General features: G+C 37.6%; 1 protein-coding gene across 3 annotated transcripts in view; it reads right to left on the reverse strand.

Moving 5' to 3' along the window:
* Positions 1 to 5,450: 5,450 nt before the first annotated feature.
* Positions 5,451 to 26,802, reverse strand: part of PJA2 (praja ring finger ubiquitin ligase 2) — a 33,495-nt gene continuing 12,143 nt past the window's right edge. For 2 of the 3 annotated variants that reach the window (XM_064438297.1, XM_064438299.1), the window contains 8 exons: positions 23,744 to 23,938; positions 20,135 to 21,203; positions 16,379 to 16,564; positions 14,767 to 14,949; positions 12,470 to 12,581; positions 7,717 to 7,828; positions 7,294 to 7,409; positions 5,451 to 6,104 (listed from right to left, as the gene is read on the reverse strand). In XM_064438297.1, the coding sequence (XP_064294367.1) occupies positions 5,973 to 6,104; positions 7,294 to 7,409; positions 7,717 to 7,828; positions 12,470 to 12,581; positions 14,767 to 14,949; positions 16,379 to 16,564; positions 20,135 to 21,203; positions 23,744 to 23,938 (2,105 nt within the window). In that variant the 3' untranslated portion in view covers positions 5,451 to 5,972. The remainder of the gene's footprint in view (positions 6,105 to 7,293; positions 7,410 to 7,716; positions 7,829 to 12,469; positions 12,582 to 14,766; positions 14,950 to 16,378; positions 16,565 to 20,134; positions 21,204 to 23,743; positions 23,939 to 26,802) is intronic. The other variant, XM_064438298.1, reaches the window with a different exon arrangement.

Consider the following 26,802-nt stretch of genomic DNA (forward strand, 5'->3'; position numbering starts at 1 on the left):
GGGGTTGAGAGCCTATGGGTGAAAACTGAGGACCAAGTCAACAAAGGAAAATGTTGTTCATGTCTACAACAGGCAACCTGATCAAGGAGAGGAAGTTGATGAAGAGTTCTTTCTTTAACTGCAGGAAGCATCACACTTGCAGGCCCTGATCCTGATGGGGGACTTCAACCACATGGATATCTGCTGGCAAAGAGGGACTAAAACTACTGGAGCGTTTTGAGGACAACTTCCTAGTCCAGGTGATGGAGAACCTGACCAGAGAGGAAGCACTGCAAACCTGTTATTCACTAGTGTGGAAGAACTTTCTGGAGAGCTCAACATTGGAGGTAGCCTGGGCTGCAGCAATCATGCCCTAGTGGAATTCTCAATCTTGAGGGGTACAGGACAGATAAAAAGTAGAGTCAGGACTCTAAATCTCAGAAGGGCAAACTTTTGGCAGTTCAGGACGCTAGTGCGTGGTATCCCTTGAGAAACTGTCCTCTGAGAGAAAGGAGCAAATGAAACCTGGGACATAAAGGTATTTTTCTTAGGGTGCAAGAGATCTCAATCCCGACATGCAAAAATTCAGGCAGGGGAGGCAGGAAGCCAGCTTGGCTAAGGCAAGAGCTTTTAGCCAAAGTAAAACACAAAAGCAGAATGCTTAGTCAGTGGAGGCAGGGTTACATATCCTGGGGAGGTTTTAGGGATACAGCCTAGGAGTGCAGGGAGATCAGTAAAGCCAAGGCACAGCTGGAGCTGAACTTGGCTAGGGACATGAAAAATAATGTGAAAGGTTTCTTCAGGTACATACACAAGAAAGGAAGATGAAAGAAACAGTCCTCCCCAATGAGAGAAACAGGAGACCTGGGTGCAACTGACATGGAGGCGGCTGAGGTTTTCAACACTTTTGCCTCCATCTTCACCAGCATACCACCCCATTCACACAATCCAAATGAGAATGAAGTACCTGATCTTCTGTGGTGGGCGGTTCCAGACTATGGAACCTGAAGGTACACACATCCATGGGACCCAGTGAGATGCATCTGCGGGTCCTGAGGGAACTGGCAGATGAAGGTGCTAAGCCACTATCCATCATATTTGAAAAGTCATGGAAGATGGGTGAAATTCCCAGTGACCAGAAAAGTGAATCATAACCCCCATTTTTAAAATGGGAAGAAAGGAAGACCTGGTGAACTGCAAGCCAGCCAGCCTCACCTCTGTGCCTGGCAAGCTCACAGGGCAGATCCTCCTGGAACCTATGCTAAGGCACATGGAGAATAAGGAGGTGATTGGTGACGGCCAACATGGTTTCACTAAGGGCAAATCATACCTGACAAACTTGGTGGCCTTCTCCAATGGGGTTACAGCAATGGCAGATAAGGGAAGAGTGACTGACATCTACCTGGATTTGTGGAAAGCATTTGACATCGTCCCACACAACATGCTTGTCTCTAAAATGGAGATATGGATTTGATGGACCACTCACTGGATAACAAATTGGCTGGGTGGTCATACTCAAGGAATTACTGTCAACAGCTCCATGTCTGTGTGGAAACCAGTGATAAGTGGTGCCCCTCAGAGATCCATATTGGGACCAGTATTATTTAACATCTTTGTCAGGGACACAGAAAGTGGGATTAAGTACACCCTTAGCAAGTTTGCAGGTGATACCAAGCTTAGTAGTGTCATTGATACTCTAGAGAAAAGATGCCATGCAGAGGAACCTTGACAGGCTTGAGGAATGGGCCTGAGTGAACCTCAAAGGTCAACAAGGCCAGGTGCCAAGTCCTGCAAACAGGTCAGGGCAATCCCAAACATGGAAACAGGCTGGGCAATGAGTGGATTGAGAGCAGCCCTGAGGAGAAGGACTTGGGGTGTTGGTTGATGAGAAACTCAACATGACTCAGCAATGTTCCCTCCAGCCCAGTAACCCAACCATATCCTGCGCTGCATCAAAAGAAGCGTGGCCAGCAGGTCAGGGAGGTGATTCTCCCCCTCTACACCACTCGAGACCCCACCTGAGTAGTCTGTTCAGCTGTGGGGTGGCCAGCATAAAAAGGACATGGACCTGTTGGAGCAAGTCCAGAGGAGGGCCACAAAGAGACCCTTGTGACTTCTGGCTTAGTTAGGGTCATTTAGCCTGAAGAAGAGAAGGCTCCAGGGAGACCTTATAGCAGCCTTCCAGTACTTAAACTGGGCTACAGGAAAGATGGGGAGAGACTTTTTATCAGGGCAAGGGGTAATGGCTTTAAACTGACAGTAGATTCAGACTAGATATAAGGAAGAAATTCTTTACTGTGAAGCTGGTGACACCCTAGAACAGGTTGCCCGGAGAAGTTGTGGATGCCCCATCCCTGCACATGTTCAAGGCCAGGTCGGACAAGGCGTTGAGCAACCTGGTTCAAGGCCAGGTCGGACAAGGTGTTGAGCAACCTGGTCTAGTGGAAGTTGTCCCTGACCATGGCAGGGGGGTTGGAATTAGATAAGCTCTAAGGTCCCCTCCTATCCAAACTGCTCTGATTCTATCTTCTCACAAGAAATATAAATAGCTTACATGACTTTATCATAGAATCATTAAGGTTGGAAGAGACCCTTAAGATCGAGTTCAACTGCTAACCTATCACTGCCCAGTCCACCACTAAACCATATCCTTAAGCACCACATCTACCCTTCTTTTAAATACCTCCAGGGATGGAGACTCAACCACCTCCCTGGGCAGCCTGTTCCAATGCCTGACAACCCTTTCGGTGAAGAAGTTTTTCCTAATATCCAAAAATAACTTCTTAGAGATAAAGAAAAATTGCATTTTGCAACTCCTCTACATCAATAAAAAAGTGAATGAAAAGATTGGTTTCTCAGGTGTTCAATCAAGCACAGATTAAGGAAACAGGATCTTTCTGCACTGAATAACAAGGAAGGTGTCTACAGAACCGTGACTGTTATCACACAGCTGTCTGAGTAAGCTTACCCAAAACCCTAGGACATATACAGGCACAAGAACTAAATGAACTTACCCTTTGACTTGAAGGGAGGTTCTTGGCACTCTGTATGTATTGCTTTCATTACAGTATTTAAGAAAAATATGTTACTTGTATCTAATAGCCAAAACAGATACATTATCCTTTCAAAACTTGCCAGAATTTGAGAGGAGGAAACAAAACATTAAAAAGGATCTTGTTAGACTTTTTAAAGCGATTTTAAAAAAAGCATTTTAACTGCACAATGAAAATATTTTATGGAAATATTAAGATTAATTCAGTTTCCATCACATAGTTAAGTTAGATGCTTCCAAGGTAATAGGTCATGTATAGACATCATGAACCTTTAATAGAAACAAAATTATTTTTCACATTGGCCTTCTTGTTGAATGCTTAGTTTTACCTAATAGGGGGAAAAGTTTCTTTCTTGCTAAAAGTTATTTTACTTGAAAATTCTCTTTGAGCAAAAGAAAATGAATTTTTATTTTCCTAGGAAAATATTTACTTTGCATGGCTTTTAAGAACTAGGCCCATTTTAACAAAACAATTTTATATTTTAATCAGGAACCTCAGAACCTGCACAGACTGTTGACTTCATTTACCAAAAAATTAAATAATCACAACAAAAATTTGAACACGATCTAAAGGTTTGGATTTTTTTACCTTCTACTTTGTGTTAAACACTTCTAATGGTAATCTTTTGAGTATGACCTAGCACATGCTTTTTCAGACACCTTGTTAGAAAAGGCCTTTCATCTGTTATTTCCTCAGATGAGGAGCCAGGAAAGATCTGCAAATAAGACCCCTACATTCAAGTTAAGAAAAAAAGAGAACATGAACACTCTTCTGGACAGCTATTTAGAAATAGGAAGAAGTCAGCTCTGAGGCCAGCAACAGATAACAAAGGAAGGAAAAAGCTTTTAGCTTAGCTCTTGACACTGCTTGTTAAATCTGGAATCAAAAGCTTCTAGCAAGAGGATTTCCATATCTTGCCACAGAAGTTAAGTAACTCTCTTTTTAAACTCTTAATCACAGTGTTTTTATATAAAGGACAACATACTGTGCCATTCCAGAGAGAAATAAAGTACAGAATGATTAAGATACCTGTAACATTTGCTGCAGGGGGTACTACTGAAAAACAAAAAGCCCTAGCAAAGAACAAGTTTGATACTACCAAGTCCCCTGCAAGCAATACAAATACCTTCATTTCCACTTTCTCTAACATACATCATAAACACACCTTAGATGAGCTTCAAAGGTTGCATTACTATTTTGTCATCCAGGGTAGTTGGTAGCCATGGATTAAGCACTCTCCACAGCACTAGTTTGTAACAGACATGTGGGAATATCATAGCCCTCCTTGGATTAGGACAAATTCTGCTGGTGAGTACGCCTAGAAGTATATGTTCCTTGTCATGTTTCCTCAAATCCTGATGATGCCCACTTCAGCAAATAAAGTTTTAACACAGAAAAATAAGCCAGCAAGGAGCTACACATCTGCCACTTTTCACTAGTATCCTATTGTTTTGGCTTCCTTGTAGTTAAGCTTTGGCATTACACAATGGAAAACCTCAGGAGCAGACTGACAGCAACTGCAACCAATTCTTTGTTCTGCTCCAGTCCACAAGTTACACCACAAAGCGCACCATGCAACTTAGTACTTTTCATGTCTGAGGAACATAATACTATCTTCTACTACTAATATATTAATATTTGTAAGGAAATGAGACACTATGATAACAGCCATAATCACCACTAAATAGCTGGAGAGCTGCTATAAGTTTATTAATTTTTAATCAATCCCCTTTCCAAGAGCTTAATTCAGCTTAATTTCAAAGTTACTGCAAAAATCTGTTTTAAGAGGGTTTGATCAGACCCCTTGCATATTATTCCCATGCACCAACATTTGAGGAATTGTGTGTCTATCCAATGACCACAGAAAAGTTTCTGTGTAGCCATTAGTACATATACAGACACCCAAATATTAACTTTCTGTCCTGTAATGATTAACTCCATGTCACTTAAAGTTTTTGCATATACTGGAGTGTTATTTATAGAAATACGTTTTAGTGATCAATATTTTAAAGGACAAAACAGTAAGTCTAGCATAACTCACTGAAACCAGTACCAATACCAGAAACTACAAATTTTTAAGATTTTTCAACTAAATGTATGAAGTTCTACTACCTTTTCAGACTCAAGGCTCCAAGAGCCAAAAATATTTCAACTAGATCTGCCTTAGAAAGCAATAGCTTAAAGAGAGAGAGCATGCACACATGCAGGAGACTTAATTAGTAGAATGGAATTTCAACAGAAATTGAAGGAACCAGCTGCCCAGCTCTTACAGATGCAACTTCTTAGAACACTTTGAACTTCAAATGTTGAAGTTCCAGAGTTCACATACTTATTCAGAACACAGGCTTAAAAATGGTGCTAGCTTTTATAAAAACCCAAACAAAAACCCCAAACTAGACAAAAGCAATTTAAAACCACTTCTGACATTCAGAAAAACTTTATTATAGAATAAAGAGGAAAGAAATAGTGCCATTATGCAATTTTTTCCACTGAAAAAAAAATTCTGTCACTGCTGGCATCACAGAACATCCTCACATTTGATGCAAATACGTAACTTCTCAGTCACTCAGGGCACTAACAAAAATTCAGTTATTAAAGGTATGCCTATAATCTGTAATATAATGTGCAACCACACTGCAGCTGCAAGAACTTGAAAAAAGTGACACATTAACTATATTAAAAAAAAAACCTCTCATAACAGAAGCTTTAGACATTAGTTATCAGCAACATTCTGCTAAAAAAAAGGCTGCACATTCTTCCAATTTATACTTGGAAAACTTAAGCTATTCTTGTGAACTTAGAAAGTCTTCAATCCTCTTTCTAAACTAAAGTAGATAATAGTATTTCACATGTAATATTTTAAACATAATTGTTTTCACATTGTAATTAAACAGGCAAAGTTTGCTTTCATATTTTGGTGGCAAAGACTTAATTTAGACCCTAGTTGGAAGTTTCTGTAGCAGTATCAACAGAAGTTATAGAACCATGCTCAGATAGAACGGAAACAGTGGCAGCAGCAGCTTCAGGAGGCACTGGTGTGAGCACATGACGACAAACCGGGCACGTTCCCGACTGAAAAAAGGGGAAAAAAAAAAATCAACGTCATTTGCACAGTTTGCATTCAATTCTATTGACAAGCTAAAAGTTATTATTTATGAAGTATTTAATGTCTCACAAGAGCACTGTCTCAAAGTCAAATTTGACTGGATGACTACCTGGAGCTGAGAGACAGCTAACAATCTCAGAAGAAAGCTTTGTTTTGTTTTTACACCAGTTACAAAGCAAATACAGACTCTCTGCAAGGTCTTCTTCAAAGAATTGATTTTACATATGGGCATTTTTTTTTGAGGCACGGATTAAATATAAACTAAGTACAGCCCAGATCTAACAGGAAGTATTTTGTCCTAGTTTTCAGCACAAGCAGTTTATTATGACAGCAGAAAAAAACCAAGACATAATACAAGCAGTATCAATGTGGTAAACAACACTATCAAGGTAAAAATTATAAAACCACCAACAACCCATGCTAGAGGTGTTCTGATCTCCCTAGTCTGAATCAATTAATATTCCTCTTGTACCTCTTGAGGAAATCATGTGTTACACTGTAGGCTCACTGAAAACTAGGAAGTCCAGGCTTATACTGTCCATAGAGCAGAGTGCAAGTGCGAGGAATAAAATACCAATTCATTAATTACAGTTCTTTTAGACTAACTTCAGTAAGCCTTTTCAAGACATTTGGGAGGGAACTGATTACAGATTATAAAAATGAAACCTAATATAATAAAAATTTCCTTTTGGTGAATCTGTAACTTAATCTACAAGCATTCCAGTATTTCTCCCACCAACCTTAGCTGTCATCGTAAGTGGGCCTGGCATTCTGGCAAGACAGATCAGAACCTTTGCTCTTCCCAGAGAAAACTAAGCTATCACCTTTACTTCAAGGTATGAGTACAGTAAAGAAAGCTCTTCTTATGTCAAAAAAAGTTAACACTCATCCATCTTTTTAATTCTTGCTGAAAGCAGACAATGTTTTTCCTCACAAAAATATCCCCTTTATTCAAGAAATTGCCCTTTGGGTGAGTACAGATACAACAATTTTCCTCACTTGCACCAGAATTAGGCTCTATAATGCCTAAAATTAACAGCCAGTTATTTCTTGGTATTTCACCCCACATTTTCAAAAAGTTACACACTGTTCTTCCTAGAAGAAAGCAAATACTCAAAAACCCCACAAAACCCCCACCAGTCCTGTAGTACTTACATTCTGTAACCAGAGAGTTACACAAGGTTTGTGAAACAAATGATGACAGGGTAGCTCTGTTATGATTTCATCTTTCACATATTCACTGCAACAGATAGTACAACACTGCTCTTGACCTACACCCATGATGAAGAAAAAGCATTATCATCTTGTTTTACATCCAGGATAAACTGAAAATAAAATATGTGTTACCAACAGTATCACTAATGGTTACAAAATACAATCACGCTTATTCCAGAGTAAAGATAAGTCTTCCAAACTTGTTGAAGTTATATTTGGACTGATTCAAGATTGAAAAGCTCTTAGAACAGCATTGCCAGCTGCACAGTAAGTATGTTTAACTACTGCATCTGTGGTATTACAGAACGCTAAATTTGTTCTTATAAACTTTGTGGAAATTAATTAATAATTATTTTTCCATACCATCATGGTCATCTGTGACGACAATCTGTGGCAGACCATCTATGGTTTCTTTATCAGCTGGTGGTTGAGCCTGTTCATCAAATCCAAGAGACTCCAAATGTGCCAGAGCTTCCTGAAAACGGTGAGCAGAGACGAATTTTATTACTCACAGATGTAACATTCCCTATAAAAATAAGCAAGAAAAGGAATCCAATTCTAATAGTATTACTTTTTTAAATGGAAGCTTTGTCTGTCAGAGTAACCATTATATCATTTTTACTTTTGTAATGTATGAGATGAAACTGAAGGTAAAAAACAGTAATGGCTTGTATTTTAAGCCTTCTTAAAATATCAGGACAGAGTCAACTTATTCTCTAATGAATACTTCTTCATTTTATAAAGTTTCAGAAAAGGCAGTAAGTCAAAAAATGTAATAAAGCCTGCAATACAAGACGGACATTACATTTTGCTTTCTGAAAATAAAAGCCTCATTAATGTGTTTCCTGGCTTCAGCTATTGCAATTACTCAGGTACAAATAAAAATATTAAGTACCTCAGCTACACTACCAATGTAAGCTTTCAGAAAAAAAACCAAACCACAACGAACAAGATCCATATAGCTGTTTCTCATCTATATAATGACTTAAGACAGACATAGGGCTCTGAAGTAATCTTGTTTGGAACTAAGTTTTCACCATACAAAATCTTTAAGACTCCTATGCTACAGGAGGCAGATTTGATGTTTACATCATATATTCAACCCCAAAAGACACTGAAAGGCTCTCCAGTAGAAAAAAAAAAATGTAATAAAGAACTCAGATTGGCTATATTGCTAAGAAATGTAATAGATATACCTGCTTGAACAGCAGAACAAACTGAAATTGAAGACCCAAAAACAGAGAAGCACTGAGTTCATATCCTGAATGAACTAGTCACACCCCTCAAGTACAACTCTTACTGCTTTAATCAGCATGAAAAGTATTTATTGTAATGACCACAAAACTCCCTTGGGTAAGAATTCTAATATAACCTGACATTTTTATAATGTTGGGAGTATACTCAACTAAAATCCCCAAAATATACTAAAGAAATATTGGATTGTACACAAACATTTTCTGTAGTCTTTCCTCTTAAACTTTAGAGGAAGTTATTAGAGCTGCAGCCTGAAAAACGTGCCTGCACTTTTATCACAGTGGCAAGGTAACTTGGGTAACTATCCTACCATAGATCTAAAGGTTTAGCTCATAGCAGGTTCACACCTAGAGTGAAATGTTTGTGGCAGCAGAGAGACCAGCATGAGCTAACAGAAAAATATTTACAGCTCCTACTACCACACATATTCTCATCTAGAAATCTGCTAATTTAAAGGAAATCCTGGGACAGTTATACCCAGAGCAGTATGCAAGACCCCTGCGAAATAGGTACACTCCTCAAATTCAACAGCTTAAAAACACTGAACTCTTAAAAACATTAAAATTAAGGTGATTTTAGGTTTTGTAATGATATTTTGCTACATCTGCAGTGGTCTGAGAATAATTTGTAGGTAAAAATCACGATGCTTAGATTTACTATGACAGCTAGAAAAATTACATAAGATTCAAGGCAGACAGAAGGATGCAATATTACCTGTGTCAAACCACTATGCCTAAATCCAGTATTTGTACTCTCAAACAGAAAACAATTTACAAAAGCATTGAATCGTTTGCTTTTGAAAGCGACACACAAGAAACATCAGAGAAAGCCTCATAATGATTCTGATGCTTAAAACCACATCTTCAAAACCAAAGCAGAGTAAACTAGTGTCCATTTTACAGCTTCTACAAGACACCTTTATAACTTCAAGGATACCGTTATTTCCTTCCTCTTATTACTTTTGTGAATGCTTACTGCTCCATGTACCATAAACCAAATGCTGGACACTGCTAAAAACAGGAGTGCTATGGCCTACCGAGGTTTGAGCTCCTCACAGGAAATATTCATAAATGAAGTCACTGACACTGCAGAGATACCCAACCTGTTCTATGCTGCTAATGAAGTAAATCAAACACTCCCAGTTAAGTAATTTATTTAAAACAAATGGAAGTTAAAAAAACCACTGACATGTTATTGCATTTAGGATCCCAGGCTCTTATAGAACATATTTTTTTTAAAAGGTATATTTAATATAGTCACAACTATGTAAATGTCACAATTGGGACTGGTCTTCCCCACCCCCCAATTAAAATACCCTTGAATTTGGGATGCAATGTCATGTCACATCCCTTTCATGTTTTTCATAGCTAGAATAAATTAGTTTGCTGGATAGAGAAGTTTCTGGAAAGTTTTCTAAGCTATAATAGACTCTCATAATAAATTTTATTGTTATAGGTGAAAGAGATCCGGTTACTGATTCTACTATTTTAGATAAGAATTTTGGGAAACTTAAGGATGTGGATTAAGTAAATCAGTAACAGGCTGAATAAAGTCATAGTCCTTAAATGTATTATTAGTGATGCTATAATTAAACTCAAGCCAATATGTTAATAAAATCAGAGTAATACTTGAAGCTAGTCAAAGCTCAGACTGGGCAAAAATACTATTACCAGGAAGCAGATGGGTTACTTTTTAAACCTGAAGCAAAGACAGAGATACGTTCCACCCATTGGATAGAAGCAGGCTAAGCAAGATATAAGCAACAGCTGTTTGCCCTAAAGCCAGATCTAAATAATACTAAAATAGTGTAATTGACAACAAGTAACCTGTTAGAAAGCCGAATATAAATACACAGATAAGTAACTGCAAAGTGGGAACCCAGCTTGGGGTATAGTTAAGAGAGAAAGAAAACACACATGCACTCAGTAAGACCTGGAAGGTTAGAATTTTAGTAACTATCTTCACACTGGAACGAGAGGTGTTCTATGTACGCTGCTTGAGATTTGGAGGAAATATTCAGAAGTCTTACTCAAAACCTGTGTTGTCCCTTTAGTCACAATCAATATAGTAGTTCCTTTTATTACTCAGTTACCATTTTCTGCTAATTCCATTACTTCTATACCCGCTGTAAAGCTTCACGCACCGAAGTGCAAATTTCAAGAACAAATACTATTTAAGAGAATTGGCTTTCCCTCTCGTCCAACATCCACAGTGATGTGTACCACAGGTACCTGAGAATAGCTACCTCTGTAGTCACCTACCTGCTTGCCGAGTATGTTCAATGACACTCGTTCCTGGTGACACTAAACATAATTACAGCATCTTCTCAGCCAGCCATACACATAGACACCTAGGATTGCTTTTACAGGTCAAGCCTGACCAAGAGTGCACGCGTTTCTTCTGGCAGAGTAATAAGGGAAATGTTACACAGTAATGAGAAATAAATACTCAGTGCCATAACCACCTCAGTCGTCTCCTCTTCAAGTGTTAACATATAGATTAAAAAAATCATAAAAAAAACATGGGATTAGTTTCCCTTCTCTACACAGATCCTCTTGGTTTGGTGCAAAGGAAGAGTTTAACTGCTTCTGTAGTTCTGTCCTTTCTGATGTAGTGAGAACCAGCAGCTAAGAAAGAGACAAGGAATTTTCTTTATAGAACTTCAAAATACTGCTTTTATAGTAAGGATATCAACAGACCCCCTACACATTAATAAGCCGTTCTGAAGTGTCTCCAGATGAGTAATGCTAACAAGATCCTACACAGCTGGAGAAGACATTATGCTACTTGATCATGAATAATGCTGACCTCCTACATACCTTGCGGGATGCACAATACCCAGGAATTAAAGGACCGCCAACTGCGGGGAACCACCCTTCCATCCCCTTGGAAAATCATTATGAAGTTTACTCAAAAAATCATTGATTTTGCATATATTCATAAAAAAATTATCTATGATTGTTTCACTGTCAGCTTTAGAAAGCATTTTAAAGTATCTTTGGTATTTTATCTACAAGCACATTATGGCATACAGTCTGCCCAGTTCTCCCCTTTTAACTAAGGGCTAGTAGTCAAACTGCCCCTTTACGCCTCTAAACTTACATCACATACAAAACATTCAATTATATGTCTACACATTATTTAGCTCTTATTTTGACAAATACCCTGCAGGGGAGATTTCTGGCAGTGGAAGATTTGTTACATTGCATTAGAGAGAATTTCAGCTAGCTTCTTATTCACTCTGACAGTGACCAATGTCATGTAACACAGAAAAGACGAAAGACAAAGATCATAACCATGCTTGTTCTCAATAACAAATGCTCTGGTTTATCTAAAGTTATACAGATGAAATGAGATTAGAACAAGGTAAAGATAAAAGGCTTTTTTGCTTTTGGGTGTTTGTTGGGGTTTTTTTTAGTTTAAAACACATGGAGTCAAGACGGTCGAACACAGGTAAGTCTTCTACTGAGGAACAATATGAGACATCCAATTGCATTCCTGCAAAAAAAGCTGGGACAATTCATAGGCAGAGATCCAGTTATGAACTTTGTTATGTAGGTAACTGCAGCATTCATTAGAATAATTTAAATAGCATATGTTTATACTGGTTTAAATCAGTATCTTTATTTCCTTTAAGAGAAAGTAAATACATATTCTAAAAACAAGAAGCACTGATCAATGACTTCATGCACTATATAATTTAAAATAACTTCCAACATTTATTTTCAAGCTTGCAGACCTGAAAGTTCAAGCTAAAACAGTAATTTTTCCCTGATTATCCTGATTTTCTGAAAAATTATTGAATAATGAAAACTTATGTCACAACATCACAGATATAATACCAACAAGAATATTTTAATACCTCTACAGCTTGTTGTAAACGTCCCTCTAGGGTCAGAAACGTTACAAATCCAGGATTCACACAAGGAATAGCTTGAGAGAGTCCTATGCCATCATCAAACTCATCAAGCACACTGAAAAACACGAATTAAACACTGTCTTCATTTCAAAGTAAACAGGAATAACATGAGGGCTGGGTACATTACATCAAATAACTGCACAACACCCATTATTAACTGTGTGTGTGTACTCTCATGAGGTGGTTGTGTTGAGCTGACCTTGGCTGGCTGGCAGATGCCCACGCTGCTGTTCTCTCATTCCCCCACTTCAACCGGGCAGGGGCATAAATAAGACTAAAAACTCATGGGTTAACGTAAAGACAGGGATATCACTCACCAATCACCATCACAGGCAAACAGTCTTAACTTAAAGGTAAACCTTAATCTAACTGGAAGGTTGAACCAGATGATCTTTTGATGTCCCTTCCACCCTGGACTGTTCTATGACTCTATGAATTTATTGCCAATAAAAATGGATTCGGATTGTGAGAAAAAAGACGAAACCACCTTCCCCATAGCCTTCCCTCTTCTCCCAGGCTCAACATCAGTCCTTCATTCCCAACTCCTGTATGACCTCCTACCCCAAGCAGTGCAGAGGGACAGGGAATGGATGTTGGGGTCAGTTTACTGTAGTTCCTCTCTACCAATCCTTCCTCCTCACACTGTTCCCCTGCTCCAGTGTGGGGTCCCTCCCACAGGCTGCAGGATAAACCTGCTCCTGCATGGGTCTTTGCCACAAGCTGCAGTCCTCCACTAACTGCTTCAACATGGGCTCTCCACTGGTACAGTTTCTTCAGCAAATACCTACCTGCTCCACTGTGGTCTACTCCAGGGGTTGCAGTGGAATCTCTGCTCCAGCACCTGGAGCACCTCCTCCCCTACTTCTGACACTGGTGTCTGCAGGATTGTCTCTCTCACATCATCCTCACTCCTCTCTCACATTCTGCTGTACAGCTTTTTTTACCCTTTCTTAAATACGCTTTCCCAGAGGCACCACACTCCAGTGGGACTGCTGGAATTGGCTGTGTCCCACATGGGGCAGCCCCAGCCTCTCCTCACAGAGGCTGTCCTGCAGCCACCCCACTGCTTGCACCCGCCCCCAGTACAGAGGTATTCAACACCACAGACTTCAGTAGAACACAATGGGAGCATCTACTGTTGACTACTCCAGAGTAAGAGGGCATAAAGCTCAGCTAATAAATTTCTTATGTATGCTATTAAGCTCCTTTTACAACTAGCATTCACATTTTGATTACATCTTGTGTCACAGTTTGTAGCTTGGCAGCTGCTTCAAGTTCTGTTTCAACATTCAGAGATCACATCTTAAAAGAGGCACAAGCAAAATCATGTACAGATCTGTGTATGCACTGCAGACAAAACTTAAAAGACTATTAGAGAAGCATCTTCCTTCCTTATTTGAGTAATTAGGAAGTTTACCAAGGCTAACATCAAGCACAAAATTTGATAGCTCCCTGCCCGGCACTGCAAGAACACACGCCTTGCTTCTAGCTTGGACTCTCAAGCATTAGTCCCTGTTGTGATTCTTTTAGAATATAGCTTCACAAAGAAAACACTAGTGGTTTTGGTACATCTATGCTGTAGTTTATAATATTCTTAATAAGCAGAAGAGAGCAAGCATTAAGTCTCTCACTGGAAAGCATTCTGCCTAGCTCACTCTTACCTTAAAACAAACACACTATACTATTCTAGGATTAGGCTGGGCAAGTGGCTCTTATTTTACTGTTATTTGCAGAATTTTTGTAATAAATATGTTGCAATAACATTCTTCAGTAATCTAATGACAAAATTGAGTGAAGCGTTCAAAATTGTGATATTTAGTAAGCGCAGGGCATTTCAAAGAAATAAAGTAGGATGTAACATCTAACACACCAATTGTAAAAGAGGAAAAGACCAATTATAAAATTGCACTGACTTGAATGCTGATTACATTCATATTGCTTTACTTTTGTTATACTTCCACTATACTTACCATCCTGAAAACTGAAAAAATGCACTCATCCCTTGAATATTTAGTGCACCAGAATCTTCTCAGATCACATCCTGATTTAGCAAATCTACATCCTTTTTCTCTCATTAGAAGAAACCTAACGCTTGAAGTACCTTAAGCCTTAAAACTCAGATTATCAGCCTTTGAAGCAATGCATACCAATAGCCATGAGTATTTTTGCCATCTTACATAAAGCAAAACAGTAGCTACAAAACCTTTTAAATTAATGCAGAAAACTAATCAAAGGCATACCTCCATTCCACATCCAAGTCTTCACTCACACTGGAGTCATCCTCAAGGTTGTTATTTCCATCCAGCAGAAGGTATCCAGGACACACAAAATCCGTAACTGGATCATCTTCACTACTACTCTCCACTTCTTGCCGGTATTGCAACCAAGGAAGAATCTCTCCTTCCTCCAATGATATATGTTCCCTTCAAATAAATGAAGAGATAAAGCTAAAAATCTAGGGGAATTTACAAACACATGCATGCAAAAGCTACACATATTACAAGGGCTGCAGCTGTATGTTTTCTAGACTGCAGAGTTCCAGATTAGGAATTTAGTACTTGCTGTGAAAACCTAAGAAACTCCCAGTGGTATCAGGTCCAGATTCAGAATCTAGTAACACCCATAATTCTGTGGCAAAATGCTCAAGGCCACCAGTATAGCAAGTGGCCTGCTTTGCATTTTCCCTAGTACAGGTGGTATCCCTGCCAGGGCTAGTAAATTTGGTACTAAAGATTTTCCTGTTCATCTACAAGGCCTTAAATATACTAAATAAAGGATCCCTGGACCAGCCTTCATGGGGGAACTTGCCCTGAATTTGAAGATATTATTTGCAAGAGAAGCCATTTGCATAAGGAAAAAGACTCCTCTCATTCCTGTATTTTCTAGAAAAGCACGAGTCACCTGGATATTTAGAGCCACAGGATGAGAGTCCCCAGTTTCCTTATCAAAGGGCAAATAAACAGGAATCTTGTTAGGAACGGGTAGATTTGCAAGCTGTTCATACCAAAGAAAGCTAAAGAGTACACAGCTCTATTGTTTTTCTTCTGAAATAGAAGAATTTATCATATTTTCATAAAGCCACACTAATTCTCCAAATCTCAACTGACACCAACACTAAAAAAGCTGTAACAGAGATTTGGACTGCTTGGTAATAGGTACTGTATACCTAAGAGTGGAAGAAGCTGAAAGAACACTTAAGCATGGCTTGTTGCTTTATAAAGACCCAAACTAAAAATATAAAGGTCAATATTAGATGCTTAGGAAACAGCAAAACAAAACACTTTCCTTGGCTATTTATAGCTATAAATTTTGCCTTGCAAAAAAGGCAGATAACATTTTAAAGTGAAGTACTGGATGAATGGAAAAATAAATTATCAGCAGGCAAGTGGTTCAGGTTTACTTTAATCACTGATAGGGCTGCAGAAATAAAGAGCAGCAGCGGAAAACGAGAAGCAATGAAGCAAAGAGTTAAACAACTGCTTTGCAAGGAGTACTAAGCAGTATCAGAAGATGGGTATGTAACATATGTCTTAACAATTAACTTGTCTAATCTGGCTTTTTAAAGTCAGTATATCCAGTCCATTATCCTAATTAACCCTACATGTCAATGCTGTCTTACTATTTCTGTTTCTTTCATAAAATAAAATTGTTTGCATGACATGCCATTCCCCACCTCCACCCAACCCCCGATTCGAAATACATACAACTACTCAGATTATTTTGATGTAGGCCAATGATTATTGCTAGTATAGTAACTACTTTTAAAATTGATGTTCTTCTGTGCAGTGTCACGTGGATACTGTGTTACTGCTAATGTCAGAACTTAGAGGAAGTTAGCTAATAAAACCATACCCTCCTTGGAAACAGAGGTTTGCGTTCTGCTCTTCTGTGTCACTGCTGATGCTCTGCACTTGGAACTCATCTTCCTCCCCGCCTGGGACAGTCTCCCAGCTCTCACCACTTGAGGCCTGGGCTTTTTCCATAGCAGTAAAGCATGCAAGCATAGCTGTAGACCATTCTCCATCACTGCATTCTGAGCTGCAATTTAAAAAAATGCAACAGGGTGTTAATTTAAGCACTGCATTAGGGGAAAGAAAACAAATACAAATATTCTGTGACTTCCTACTTTTATGTCAACATTGCTCACAAGATAGATTTTTTTGAGGAGAAATTAATTTTTTATTATTTATACGTGTATTATAAAGCAAGTATACATCAAGAGCTGACAAAAAAAATCAGTTCCCATGAAAGAATTCTGCCCATCCCACTTTGCAAAAAGATTTTGCATCCCCCTCCACATTTGCAGAGTACATAAAATAACTCAGGAATATAAGTCCAGAACCACTATACGGCTATATATCTTTCTCCTAGCACACAATAAACCAGCAGCAGTGACACTGCAGAATGCCAATGCTTGCTTAACAAACAATAAGCAATGTTGGCCTCATCTCCCAGCCAAACAAAACATAAAGTAAAAGCTCTCATAACCTCTAAGCCATATACAATGGTCCTTTTTTTTTTTTTAACATCATACAAAGATACAATGGATGATGTGCTGCAAATCATGTAATTCACTAATCTGAATACATAAATGGCAGGGAGTTTTTCCAAAGAGAATTTACTCAGCCACCACATAGAAAAGGGCAGTAAATGACAAATTGTGGGCAGCTTAAACAAAATAGTCATTTTAGCAAAATCTCAAGAAAGATCAACTTATCTACTGCTGCCTTTGGTAATGCTACTTAGGAGGTTTACTCAACACTAACAATGACAGGTGACACCTACCAAAACTCAAAACATAGTCAACTAGCTATGTTTCTTCAAAAGTTACGGAAAACTAATAAATAGGTGAACAGCATACATGCTTAATAAAGCACATCTTACAGCAATCCACAACACCCAGAGCTCAGTTTTTGATCTGCTAAACCCAGTATGTCTATACGTATCAGTTATCTCCTCACCTACAAACTCACTTTAAGGAAACCCTCTTTCTATATAAGATTACAGGCACATGACAATACTACTTGCTATTTAATGAATTACAAGTACTTTTGAAAAACTGCACATTAGGCACTGCAAGTTTTACAAGAATAAAGAAGATCGTATGGAAGCATTTTAATTTGAAGCAGGAATATATACTTCTATAACAATTCTGAGGTCTAGGGAAAGTGACAGAAATGAGAATATTCATTAGCTTTGGGCTATTTTAAAGTAGTCCTTTACAACAGAAATCATATCTGTTAAGAAATTCTGATATGCAGTCTAATGCATCTTACATTACACCATCTAAAGCTGAATACTAACATTTTAGAACCTTTTGTTTGGTTGTGTTTTAAAAATGTTAATTAAGCATACTGTAAAGCTAGCCCAAAGAATATTCAAGTCTTATTTTAGTTTTCTTTATTTTACAATCCAGGAATGATCTCCAACACAGTTTATAACAACATTCCTATGTTGTTAGTCAAATTTGTTCTCTTTAAAGTTTATATACAAACACTAATTCAAACCAGAAAAGATGATGTGCTTAAAGTCATTAACACAGAACAAAGAACACTGAATGTGGGTATTTCAAAACTTAGGATCTAACTGTGCCTAATTCTAAGGAAAAGCAGAATGTCACTTAATGGTTAGAGAGTTATAGACTTGCCACTTGCCAAAGGCACACACATTAACTTGGCATCTGCACGTGAATTTTCTGAGAGTAGTCTCTCCCCTGGCTGAACTGTTCTGTACTTGCCATACGATCCAAAACTAAATGAGTGAAAGGATATGATCCTCATCCCACCACTCCTGCTCTCTGGAGACCTACCACAACCCTTCCAACTTAGAGCACATGTGGTGCTAACAAAAATGCAAGACTTCCTTTTTCTCACACAATTTCTACATGCTAACACCAAAATGGCTGCGCACTTCCTTGAAGCAAAAATGTGAGGTGAAAGCTTAGGCTGCAGCAAGGTAAATTTCTCCCTGGCTTGGAAAGAAATGAAAGTTGAGTTGCAGGATGTAGTTTGACATGTATGTCAATTCTGCTTTTTATGCAGCTGCGTATGTATATTTAAATATCTAATATGAACTAACCCTTTAAACATAAAACTTTACCTTTTGAGAGTAGAAAAACATACTACAGCTTTGTACAGAGTAATCACCGACAATTTTCTTGGTAAGTCTTTTGAGAGTTTAGAACACAAATTATGGGGTTTTTTTGAAGTTAAAGAACACATATGCTTCCCGTTCAGTGTTTTAGTTATTGCTGTCATGATGAACACTTTCAGATATGCAATCTGTGTTTCTTTTTGGCATGCTACAACAATCCATCACTTTGCATAATGGAAGCCAATGCTATAGTAGTAAAATACAGTCTATTTCCTCCATTCTGTCCATATTAATCTTCCAGTAGCAGCATTTCAGAAGTGGAAAAGATTATGCAGTAGGAAAAGATTTCCAAAAAGTAAAACTTACATTGGGAAAAAAAGGATTCTTTTTGCAAGTCCACCTATATCTTTAATATGAAAAAACAAAACTAAGTCTCCTAATCCATTTTACAATGCCTTAAGGATTTTGTTCTCTCACAATTGGGCCTCTAATATTTTAAGGACAAGAGTTTATGCAGATTAATTTTCACGCTGTTCTCACCAGAACAGCGCCAGAAACACAGTTTACTAAGCATGTTAGCTGATGAAGCCTAATGGCAAGCAGACACACAAAAAGCCACATCGACATCCAGAAGACAAGTCTTGTAAAGAAAGCTATGGGAACAGAATCAACTAGATGAAAGCAAACTAGAAGGAAAAATAGTAAAAGAAAAAAACCCAAACAAAAACCCAAAAGCCATCACAAACACTACTGCATTTATGATAAATGGGAAGGAGGCTAGAAATTTCTTTTACCCTCAAATAGATCAGTTATATAACTCCAATTAACAGTGAAAAGTTCTTAACCAGTATTATAAAAGTTAATCAACATAAGGTTTATACAAAGTAGTCTGCCTTGTGGGTAGAAAGACCAAAACAGGAGGAGCCTGAACACTGCTCCTGGTGTCCAGGTTGGAGCCATTTGTAGATCTGAAACTGAACTAATAGCTACTTTGGAAATACCTACTAGACTAAAGAACATTCATTAAAAAAGGGATTGTAAACAATTCTATCAAGTTATTCTTCAGATACGACAAGGAAGAATAATTTCTTTCAACAGGCTGGAGGCAAGAACATAGGTTGTCATGCAGAATATTGATTTGATGGCAAAAAGAACAAATTCTGAAATTAACAAGCCTTGAAGGGAACTTCCAAAGACCCATGATTTGCCAAAACCCATACTGAACAAGGTTTTCTCTCCCTACCCTCCATCTGCTCAGTAAACAACCTTTCTTAGGGGGGAAGGTGCTTTGATCCTAAACATAAGGCTTTTTATATTGCCAGAAGAACGTACATTACTATTTCTTTAGATGGACTTCAGGAAGGGTGAAGGAGAACTGAAAGGAAAAGTTGGTATCTTGTTATCTGATCTATTCTGAAGCTGTGTGAGTTATGTCCCATTTGCTAACAAATTATTCAGATTTTCACATTATTTATATAAAAGATTCAATACTAACACACAAAAATGACATTTTACCTGTGCTCATCTTTGTGGAACAGAGAGAGGCGTCTGCTGGAGTCTTCAAACTTATCCCAAAAAGTACTATCACTTAGCACATCATCTTCATCTGCTACATCTTCCCTCAGGTCTACTTCTGTGCTCTTTTGATGACCTTCATACTCTCTCGAGTCAAACAGCATAGTAGAGCTCATCTCTCCTTCACTATTTCTCCACATCCACTCAACACAGTCTTGCTGGACTTCAGCAGTTCCACTTCTCCACCAGGAAGCACCTTCCTTTTCATCACCATTACAGAGAAACTTCTCTCTCTCCAATTCATTTACAGTATTTTGTTTTCTTATTTTAGGTCTCACTACTAGCTCAGGTGAATTTCCTTCATCAGTATTACAATCATTGACATTCAATTCATTAGCAACTGCTAGGGGGGTTCCGACTCCAAAATCCACTGTATTTATCTGCTGTGTTTCATAATTGGCACCACTCAGGTTACTTTTCGGTATAGCTTGATCTCCAGCAGAAGAGTTAGACATCCCATTGTTTAGACATGCCGAGTCTGGATCTATGCCAAAATATCTCACTAAAGGCATTGGTACTGATTCTTCACAGCACTCTCTAGAAACACTGCAGCTGAGAGTTGACAATGGGGACTGTAAAAGAGTAAAATAATTTATGCCATTTTCTACCTCAGAGAACATCTCACTTAATGTTTCCCGAAATACAGCTGCTTCATCTGTCATCACATAAAGTTCTTCTTGAGTATCACTTTCCTCTTCATCACTAATATATGGTTCGTAAGAGTCAGTGTTTACGAAAGCAAATCCATTCTGACCATTGAAATCATTATGTCCTCCAGATGCATGCTCTACAAGGTCCTCAGAATTTTCATAATGATTCATAAAGTCCCCTGAGAATTCATTGCCTTCCAGATCAGGAGAGAACAGAGAAAATGGTGATGTGTTCACTTCAAAAGTTTGGCTTGACACACTTTGGCAAATGGGTTCTTCAGTTCCAATATTTTCTAACAAAGGCTCATCCAGTAAACCAGAAGAAACTTGACCCAAAGGACTGGGACTGTCAAAGAAAGCTGTAAGAAAGAATGCATTGAACAACCAAAACCAATAGAAATATTCTCATTTACAACAACTGCTCATGAAAAAGAAAGGCTAGTTCACTAGGACTGCTGTGTAATTTGATAAAGGAACATTTATGAGAGGTGCATGCTTCAGTAAAATATTTAGGTTTTAGTTTATACAAATTAAGCATATAGAAGTAGGCTTAAATGATGCAATTTCAGGTCAGCCTGTTACATCAAAAAAGTAAAGGAACTTGTTCATAAGAAGCATTTTTACATTGTTTATATAAAATGAAATTTTAGGATGAGACTAGGAAATCTCAGAAAACACTAGCAGATTAAAAAACCTGCAATATTTCCTTCCATAAGTTTAACAGTGGACTATCCATTCATTAACTGGCTAAAGTGTGTCTCCTGCCACACTCAGATAAAGGCATTTATTGTTACTATAAATTACATACCAAGACCACTATATTTTGTACATGCAGCTGTGAGTGCAACTTCTCATAAAAAGAAAATAATAGCAGGAATAAATGTGGAATTACAGTTAGTAGTTACCACCGTCACAGATTCAGTTTGGTTATATTATACTTGAACACCTCTTGCATAAAGGGACAATAAATATCAAACTCAGCAGCAAGAGTTAAAGAACATAAACATATGTATACTGCTGTTACTACAAAATTAATGCTTACTTCAAGTCATTTGTAAACTCCTAACCAAGCCAACAGTCCAAATTATTTTTTAAACATAAATGGCTTACATAACTTGAGAGTACTTGAAGTTTTTAAGCCAATATTAAAACACTTGGAAACTTCAACTACAAACAGACACATGCATGATTAATGGAAGGGATTCCCTAGCATGTTATTTTAAAGAGGTAGAGGACACCATGTAAAAAAAAAAAATCAGTGCTCCAGGATTAAAAGCTTCAAGAAAAAAGAATCCCTTCTAAATAGCTAATCCATGTCTACGTTGGTGAATTCAAGGCACTCAACACTGACAAGAGCTGTGCCTCTCAGCACTATAAGTCTGGCTTGCAGGAAGCAATACTGTACCATTATATTTTATCTGATTAAAATCTTGAAGCTCCTTCACAAAATTGCTAACAGCTGAGGTTGGCAGGCAGGTTCCTCTGGATATCATCCAGTCCACCCCTCCTGCTCAAGCAGAGTCCCCAAGGTTACCAAGGACCAAGTCCAGCCAAATTTTAATACTTCCTAGGATATCTCCTTCTACCCATCTTCTACAGTTGCTTAGATGTATATAAACAGGTTGAGCCAATGAGCAAGGAAATATGCAGCATATTTCAGATAGTACCCACCCATCAAAAAATAATTATCAACTGGGGAAAGCTGTAACCTAGTTGAGGTAAAGGAAGTCAATTCAAAATATTTCTCAGAGATCTCAAAAGCTGTAACACCGAAAAAAGACTAAATATAAAAGACATTTTGTTATGAGTTTTAATTTAGAAAGTGAGTCACTCTTAGACTTTATATACAAACGAACTGTATTAAGAACAAGGAGATAATATGCTCTAAACTGCATAATTCTTGTCACCACTAAAATAATATGCTCATTTCTGAGTAACTGAAACAAGAAAGGTGGTAGCATTATAGAGAGACAGTAGGAGGACCTCCACAAGAGTCAACACTGCCTCACAAGAAATAAATCTTTAACTAGATGAAAGTGTAGAAAATGTATGAAGCACAGACAAATGCAAAAATGTTCAAGTTACAAAAAAACCACCCCAAGATGATCTACATCATGTAACAGTCTCTAGGAAAAATGGCACATGACAAAGTTAAAACAACACTATGCTATTATAAAAAAAAAATCAGGAGAAAGCAGTTATAAAATAGTCATAAATGAAGGAGAAAAATGCTACTTTCGAACATTTGAGGCTATATCAAACTTTTTTTTAGCAGCAAGTACCATCTTCTTGAGTGTATGAGGTTAAGTTTCTAACCCAGCTAGCTGTTTTGTATTTCTCTATGAAATTATTTTTCAGTTGATAAAATCACACAAGACATTTTGGGAAACACCAATGTCAAATATTCATTAAACAAGAAATAGAAGTAGTCTAGTATAAACAAAGGAGAACCTCTGAAGATATTTCATAGCCTTAAACTAATCTCCACTGTAACTACACTGAGGTTAAAGATAGAACAACCTGGTCCATGATATAACAGTATTTTATAGACTAGTTCTAAATAGAAGAAAATATATTTTCTTCCAAATGTGATTTTTAATTTGATTTGAAGACAAAATAATTTTAATTATACGATGTTATGCCCATATAATTGGTTAGAATGCACCAACTCATCCAGGAACGCACTTCCTCAGGCAAAATTAAACAGCCTAATATAGACTACATTTTTAATTGCCTTCATACTAAGTTTCATTCTATAAAACCATATGAATACCATGTATAAAAGCACATTTCAAGTGGCTACTCTCTTCCCTCCATGTTTCTCTATGTGCCTTCCCACTCCACCCCCTTGCATTCCAGTTTGCATTTAAATGGCACATACACAAAGATATGTACGTACATGAAGAACTTGGTCTCTGAACGTCCTCCGAAGCTAATTGTTCATAGTCTTCATTGTGTTGATGTTCTCTTCTGCCTGGGCCATTCAAAGGTTGTCTAAAACTAACATAGCCATGTCTTCTTTCAGATCTTCTACCTGTTTGATATCCTCTTGTTAGTTTGAGCCAGGCCAGTTTGCCAGCTCCTTGACCCATTGCTAGATAAGATTATGGAAGAGACGAGACAGAGAGACTGCATTAGGCACAATATGTCTTTGTAAATTCCCTGTTCCCTAACACTTTGATATAACTTTTTTGGCAATGAATTTCCCATTTCTCTGAAGTCTTGAGCTTCACTAACAATATGATTATTAAGAACCTGAAGTACTCTGGGCATGTAAGTTATAAAAGCATATAACAGAATTTTCATCTACATTAACATTGACAAACATCTATCTTGACCCCATCTTAAGATGTTTGTGGTAAATAAGAGACTATTAAAAAAAAATCTAAGAAGTCAAGTCCAGATGTCACATGACTTTTTTAATGTGACACACTTCTGCACATAGCTGAGAGACAACACATGCCAGCTTGCAAAGAACATTTGCAAGCACTATAATAGAAAAGCTTTCAGGTAATGCAGCACAATTCAGCCAGCCCTAGCTAGCTTATCTCTTGTGACAGGAGAAGTACGGTTAGTCAAATCACACCTTCTAAAAATAAAAAGTCCCAAGTCCGAGGGAAAAAGCTTTATTCTTTACACTAGATAGCATGTTCAGGCATGGCCATACAAGGCAGTTGTCCACATATGGCTCCTATTATTATAGCAGTATTCCATAATGGATCTTAACATGTTTACCAAGAACACATGGGATAAGTAGTACAAGAAAACTTGAAGAACAGTGGGAGAAAGCTGCTGATATTTTATGAAGAGAGATTTTAATACAGCAGTAGTATCAGCTATTAATAATCTAACACAAATGCTCATGTCCAAACGCTGTTGCTTGTACAAATGCAATTAGAAGTTCAGTATTTCAGATCTTCAGTGGTTTTTTTATGTCCCTCTAAGTCATCCTTAATCTTTACTAGATATGGACTTAACATAGTAGCTTTTCTGTTCTTGAAACTCAAACTGAAAAGGAGACAGAGTCCAGGAAGATAAAGTTTGCAACTATTAACAGTTTTCTGAAACTCAGAAAAATAAGAAAGCTTTTTTCTTTCCTGGCTGTTAAACCAATCTCTTCATTACCCTTAAATGAGAATATCTATATTCAAAGACACCATTTATTAGCAGTTATTTTATGCAGCTTCAAGTGGTATAGCCAGTAGTAAGGCTGGTAGTTGCCGTATGTGGACTGCCTAAAAGATAAAACTGCACACATGTAGCAACTGTCAGAGTCCAAGCAGGGTTTTTTCTTTGTTTTTTAAACTAGCATCACTGTTGAAGCTGCATTTTGCTAGGACTGACATACAAGAAACTCTGTTACTGCCTACCTAACATAAATCATGAAAAATAAAATGCAAGGAAAAAGATTAAATATTTTTCTTGGGGCTGCACTCAGAAATCACATAATCCCTTTTAGGCTTTAATGAAGAACCAAACAGAAGAAAGCTACCAGTTGTGAACTACAGCTTCTAGTAGTAGCCTTCAGAGGTTCAGACACATAACATCCTACAGGAATTTGGCCTATAATTGCCAGCATGGCAATTCCTGAAAACACTTCCTAGCAACGTGCACTTCAGTCTAATTTCTGTGGAAAAAAAATCCAAATACTTTCTGCCTGATCTTCCACTGAGGGGGAAGGGGGAAAAGGAAAAAGAAGACAGAAACATGAGTAGCATAATGAAGGTGGAAGATTCAAAGTCTCAGAAAAAACACAAGCTCCAGGAAAAGAAAAAAAATCACTTTCTCTTTCAGCCTGACATAGAATAAAATTAAGGTTGGAGTAAACCAAACAAAATTACACTCACAAGAGAACACCTTCCACAAAAGTCTAAAATATTGCTGTTTCATTCCCAGGTGAATTGACAGCAACAGTGAAGATGCTTGCAGTGTTTAAAATTAAAAGGCAAATATTTAGAATTCAATTGCTTAAAACTGCAACATTTAAGCAAATTATAACATGAGTAGTCTTTTAGCTAACGTTGTCAGCTTCACTTTTGTTATCTTTAGCCAATTCTAAGAAACCATTTGCTACAAAAATGTGCTATTACCTACCACATTACATCTATGGCTCTAAATCTCCCTTAAAACATGCAATCCTAGTCATGTCTTCTTTTCATTCCTCTTCCCAAACATAAAATCTCCCCAACCACAGCCCAGTTCCACAGCCCAGTTCCACAACCACTGCAGAAGTCCAAACATCCACCACTAGCTGCAGTATGGTGATACTGCTTATTTTTACCGACCTGGGATACAATTCAGTTGAACCTTTGCAGAAAAAATTAGGAGGTATCAGAGGTTTTTTCCTCATTTATCTATGAAACTGTATGTAGTTTGATTACATATAATCCCCCTTGAAAATATTTTTCAGGTATTTGTCCAAACCTGCCCATCCCACATCAAACAAAAGAAGCTAAAGTAGTCAAATCATTATTAACTGTACTACTCCTACAATCCTTAAAAAGGTGAACACTCTCTACCATTTTGCCAAAATAAAGTCTCTGCAACTAATGAAAGAAAAGGGGAACTGACAATTAATTTTCTTAGCGAGGATATTAACTGGGTGACTAATTAAGTCAACCAGCAAGTCATGTTTATTCAAGCAAGCTCTGACAATTCTTAAATTTCTACTGATTATAACATGGCTGGTTAGCAGAATGCCAGAGGGAGCTGAAAATAAGCAGCCGCATCTGAACTTGCGGAGAATAAACCAACAGTTAGATTAGTAAATCAGCACAGCAACAAAGAAATCTGACCTCAAACATGATAATACAAGTGGCTGAAATGAAAAAGGTAAAAATACAATATAACTGCCTAATAATTCTTAATTTTACTTTGCTCTAAAACACCAGTATTGTTCAAAACCAGATATCTACTCGAGAGTAAAAACTCTCTGAATGCAAATTTATAATTGATGTT

The sequence above is a fragment of the Phalacrocorax carbo genome, chromosome Z (assembly GCF_963921805.1).
Source record: "Phalacrocorax carbo chromosome Z, bPhaCar2.1, whole genome shotgun sequence".
Classification (NCBI taxonomy): Eukaryota; Metazoa; Chordata; class Aves; order Suliformes; family Phalacrocoracidae; genus Phalacrocorax; species Phalacrocorax carbo.